Raw genomic sequence first — 5,000 nt, 5'->3', positions numbered from 1 at the left:
CCGCTTTGCCTTTTCTAGCCTGGATTTCAGACTATTACTTCGAGTCATTTTCCCCCTGAGAGAGCAAAAACAACTCAAAGTAATCGTCTCAACTTCAGGCTACACCTTCTCTGATCTGAGTTAAAAGACTATTACAACATTACAACAGTCAACACATACGGTATCGACTATAATAATTTGCAAATAAAAATAATGTAGCACCTTGCATCGCGGGGGCAGCTGTAGTATCAACTATTACTAGTTGTAGCGACACAATTAGCAGCGTTGTCGCACCGTGTGTATACTTCCGGCAAAAAATAATGAATATAAATGAACCAATGAGAGAGCGTCATATGGTCAGCCATATTGAATTAGATAACTAATTCACATTACCCTTCATACGAGATCACTGCGTGTGCACCGAACAGGCGTCGTGTCGCAGCGACTTGTTTTGCAAGTAGTACACATGGAGCAACTTATCGCAGAGACAGGTCTCTGCGACTAGTCGCCTAGAGTGTCCTGGTCTTTAGGGTTTCAGTGTGATTAACGGTTAATTATTTTATTGTAATCTGACCGCAGTTTACGCAGTAAAACAAAACCAAGCATTTCCGTTTTTTCTAATACAGGGCACAATGGAGTTTAGAAAAACCTTCATGTAGAGTCTTTAATTGCCAGTAGCTACCGTGCCTCCGTGAGATACAAATCAGAAGCTACGATTCAAGCACTAACTGTCACTTAGAAGCTTGCGAAGGTCTGATAAGCGAGTAATTAGTTTAAATCTTTGGCATTTCCTTAATCATTGTTGCATGGGTTTTGTAAAAAAGTTTTTCAGTAATTAAGTTTATTTTACAAACTTTATTAGTTGTCAAGTCTAATCCTTTAAACTAAGTTTCTTGTCCTCGTGGTCTTTAAAGTTGGTCTGATATCGTTTTAAATTCGCTAGCAATCGAGGTATCATTAGTTTTTTTCAGCAATATGTTATTACCACGTGGAGCTATAATTTATACTCAGACAGAATTTTTCCGGAGTACCTCAGTGGCTTATACCTGGTTATATTTCATTATTAAATTTTCGACCTCGGATATTGCGTTTTTAGCTTTCTGATTGGTTTACTCAATCTCATTGATCAGCTCATATACTATATGCCCTAATATGGAAAATGATTGTGTCAAGTGTTGCCAAGCTGGAAACTAATTGGCCTTAATTTCCAAATGTCCAAGCTTTCAGAAAGTAATGAAAATTTCATTCACACTTGTTGGATATGAGACTGGTTATCGCCAACTTAACACTACTCGCCTCATTGGCTGTTTACAATCTCATATCTGATGTGCGCTCGCGGAAAAATTGTTAAATAAAATTTCAGTTTACAGCTTATTGAGTCAAGGGAATAAATCACGTGTCCCTTATCCCTACATCAAGAACACTTTATTTCGAAGTCAAGCCCGTAAATTGGTCCTTTAATCGCCCTAAACCGGTTTACCCTTGAGAGTCGTTTGGTGTTGCATGCAGTGTCATGACATGAGTGCAATCACGCTCATCGACATAAAGCTATAATTGTAATGAGATTCACATTAGTTGGTGTAGGAGTCACAAGGTCACCCTCTTACCATGACGTCATCCAAAACCCCAACCAAAGAGCGATACATGAATTGAAGTTCTCTAGAACAAGCATTCAAATTGTTACAATGCAGTTGAAGTCGAAGCTAAATAGTTGATGCTTGCATTGCGTACTTACAGTATTTACCTTAATTGACTCCCGGGATACAAATGCTAGGTAATTACTTCGGTGTATGATCCATACAAGGAATAGACACTTTCATACCCACCATGCAATTCTTTAACAGCAACAATCTTGTACTTGAAATTTTTCTCACACCCGTCTTTGGTATTCTTGTTAAAGAACTCCAATCCGTCAATCAATTTGGCTTTGTGCACCTTCCCAAATGCTCCTTGACCCACCTCTTCCAATGATTCTATTCTCTCCGGAGGAATTTCGCAGGAATTCAGTGGTTTAATATCCTTTGCTGTCCTAAAAAAAACAAGAACACAAAGTAACAACATCAATTACAGCTATCCAGATGTGGAAAAGGTTTCAGTAAGTTATGGGACTCACGCAACGTCACAACAAATTTTATTTTAGGTCGCAGAAGGAATGGGGCTTATCCCTAATAGTTGGCTACGAGTGCTTTACCTTTGGACCATAAACAAAATATAGCTTTTACAACAGCCTTTCTTGCTATCTTTTTGTTTTGTTTATGCAACTCTGAGACTACGCGAGACGAATCCATTGAGGCTTAAATGAGATTTGGGTCACAGATCATCATTTGAACAACCCTACACCTTTCCTAATGATACCCTGCAGCTTCGACCCACCCTTGGACCTTCTGATTACCTCACAGAGTTCTAAAGTGTGATGTCATAAAAAACTAAATTTGTGAAATTATGGGATTTTTCGGGGTATAGAATGTTTTCACTCACACGTGATCATTAGCTTTGTTTTTTCTACCGAAACAAAGGAAAACGTTTGTATGACACAACAGAGCTCAATTCCCGGAGAATTAGTTGAGGACACCAACATGGCCGCTGTTATTTTGTTTAGGGACACCAATGTGGCCGCCGTTACGTCACATGAAAACACTCTATTATGAAAGCTAGACAACATCCAAAAGGCCTACTCGCCAAAAATGAGCATTTCATGGCAAACAAAAAATGTCTTTGAGATATTAGCCCAGTTATGCTCACGTGACAATGATCTCAGTCTCTTTACCGCCTGCACTGAAGTGTCGAAATGAAGTATATTTGCAATTGTACAGAACGAGATGTTTCATGTTAACCCCCGGGTTAAGGAAATGAAGAAATTTATTTTTCGATGTTGACTCAGGGGTACTCTGAAAAAATCAGAGTGGCCATCTGCAGGAGTCGAACCTACGACATTCCGATCACTAGTTTGGATTTTCTGCCACTGAGCTATAGGAAACTAGTGGAAGCTAGGCCATTAAACTACAATCATGGACAAGTTCTTCGGAACAATTCAGCATTTTATCTTTCAACTCACTTATCGCATATTCTGGACTCTTTTGCAATCCCCTTCCCCCTCCAAACAATGTTGCTTGAGGGAAATAAAGTGAAATTAGTGTGCAGGACTGAAAGTGGACCAGTTTATACCCAACATTGATTGGGTGGGGAGGGAGGGGGAAGCGCCTCAGTGACTCAGTGAAGTCCCAAAAATGTGTACTGGAATGAGTGTCCCAAAGGAATTTGTCCATGATCGTAGGTTCCAATGACAACTGTCCCTCTATACTGCAAGGACTGAAATTGTGTGCAGCGTGCATTCTCGCTATATAAATGAAGTGGATGACAAATGTTAATCCCGGTGAATGAAATGAAAAGAGGATACTTCCGATGGTAACTCGGTGATACTCGGAAATAATCCGAGAACTCCTTTTCTGGTATTGAACCTACGACAGCCTTCCAATGACTAGTTCGGATGCTCAAGCACTGAGCTATAAGAGACTCGTTAGAGCCAGGCCATGATCCACGATTTCGATGGTGTCTTGGCCAGGGGATACTTGGAAAAAATCTGAGTGCTCCTTTTTAGGAGTCAAACCTATTACCGAACCGATTACAACTTCAGATTCTTCACCACTGCGCTATAGGAGACTCGTGGGAGCTACATGTACAATCACTGGCAAAAGTCTTGGAACGCTCACCCTTTTAGGTTGGTTTTCTTATTTAGTTTCATTAATTGTATTAAATACGAAAACCGCCTGTCCTGTCCACGCTTCAATAAACATCTAAATAAGTTAACCGGATTGAAAAGCCCTGTACGGGCCCGCAAATGATCGCGTCTAGGAAATGATCCCTGGACCAGAAGTGATCCCCAAATTGGACAGCAAATAATCCCCGGACCAGAAATGATCTCCAAACTGGACAGCCAAATGATCCCGGACAGGACATGGTTACATCATCAGTAATTAAGAATGGAATGGACTCGAGAATTTAGAGAGGACAGAAAAAAGGAAAGGAACTTTATATTTAAATGTTTTCGTATGTTTACGTCATGCCAAACTCATCACAGACGAAAGGGAGACAAAAACTTCCACAAAATTCAGTTGTCCCACCAGACATGAATTCTTGTCGAATCCTGAAATGTCGCTTATTTTTTCTTTATTGCTTTGCCAGAGCATACCAGCGGCTGCAAAAAAGTTAACAATTTGAAAAGCCTCTGCCTATCGTTATGATAAGCTTCGCAGTTTAAGGACAGCAAAATGCATGAAAATTGAAAAGGCGAAATCAAATTAGAAAAGAGTGAGCTGCACCACCTGCAAGATTCACAATTTAAAATTGAACAACGAAAAATTTTTGAGCCCAAAATAGTAACCTCATTAAAAATCGATGCGGTTTTGCAGTTTACACGATAGATGAAACCGTATCATTTTGAAAACGCTCCACTTTTGGCAGCGTTTTCTTGCGGTCTCGATCGATGTCGTGTAAACAGAATGCATAACCGCATCAAAAACGTTGCGGCTACAAATGAAAACGGGTTTGTGTGAACGCTAATGAGCTCGGTTCTCTCCCAGATACTATTTTTAGCTTTGTTCTCGTGCATTAAAAAAATTTCCACATGCAAGTGAATCCACCGATTCAAGAACAAGTTTGAATGGCACTCTTAAAGCCGCGAAAATTTTAATTTCATTTTAAAAGTTGAGTAATTATCTTACCTAAAATAATTTATAAAACAGAGTTTTGAAATTGTAAAGTAAGAGAGAATTGTGAAGGATAATGAATTTTGAAATAAAAGAATATAAATCTCAAACGCGTCACAATCTCCGAAACTGACACGTTAATGTTCAACGACAATGGAGACCCTGGGAACGGTTGGTTAAAGTTTTGTGTACTTCTTTTGTGTCAGGAACCCATGACCCGGAGCCTACAGCTCCCATACTGGGCCTATGTAACGGCATTTTTACAGGCCGATCTATTTTTAGACTATCTTTTCCGGAAAAAACAAAGGCAGTTCC

At 39.7% G+C, this 5,000-nt stretch overlaps 1 protein-coding gene across 1 annotated transcript in view; it reads right to left on the bottom strand.

The window, feature by feature from the left end:
• LOC138000295 (tyrosine-protein kinase receptor torso-like) overlaps nt 1-5,000 on the bottom strand; it is a 355,698-nt gene that overhangs the window by 346,188 nt on the left and 4,510 nt on the right. Inside the window, exon 2 of the mRNA XM_068847001.1 lies at nt 1,806-2,008. Coding sequence (XP_068703102.1) covers nt 1,806-2,008 — 203 coding nt within the window. The remainder of the gene's footprint in view (nt 1-1,805; nt 2,009-5,000) is intronic.

The sequence above is a fragment of the Montipora foliosa genome, chromosome 1, assembly GCF_036669935.1.
Source record: "Montipora foliosa isolate CH-2021 chromosome 1, ASM3666993v2, whole genome shotgun sequence".
NCBI lineage: Eukaryota > Metazoa > Cnidaria > Anthozoa > Scleractinia > Acroporidae > Montipora > Montipora foliosa.
The sequence above is the reverse complement of the archived record's forward strand: the minus strand, read 5'-3'. Positions and strand labels throughout refer to the sequence as shown.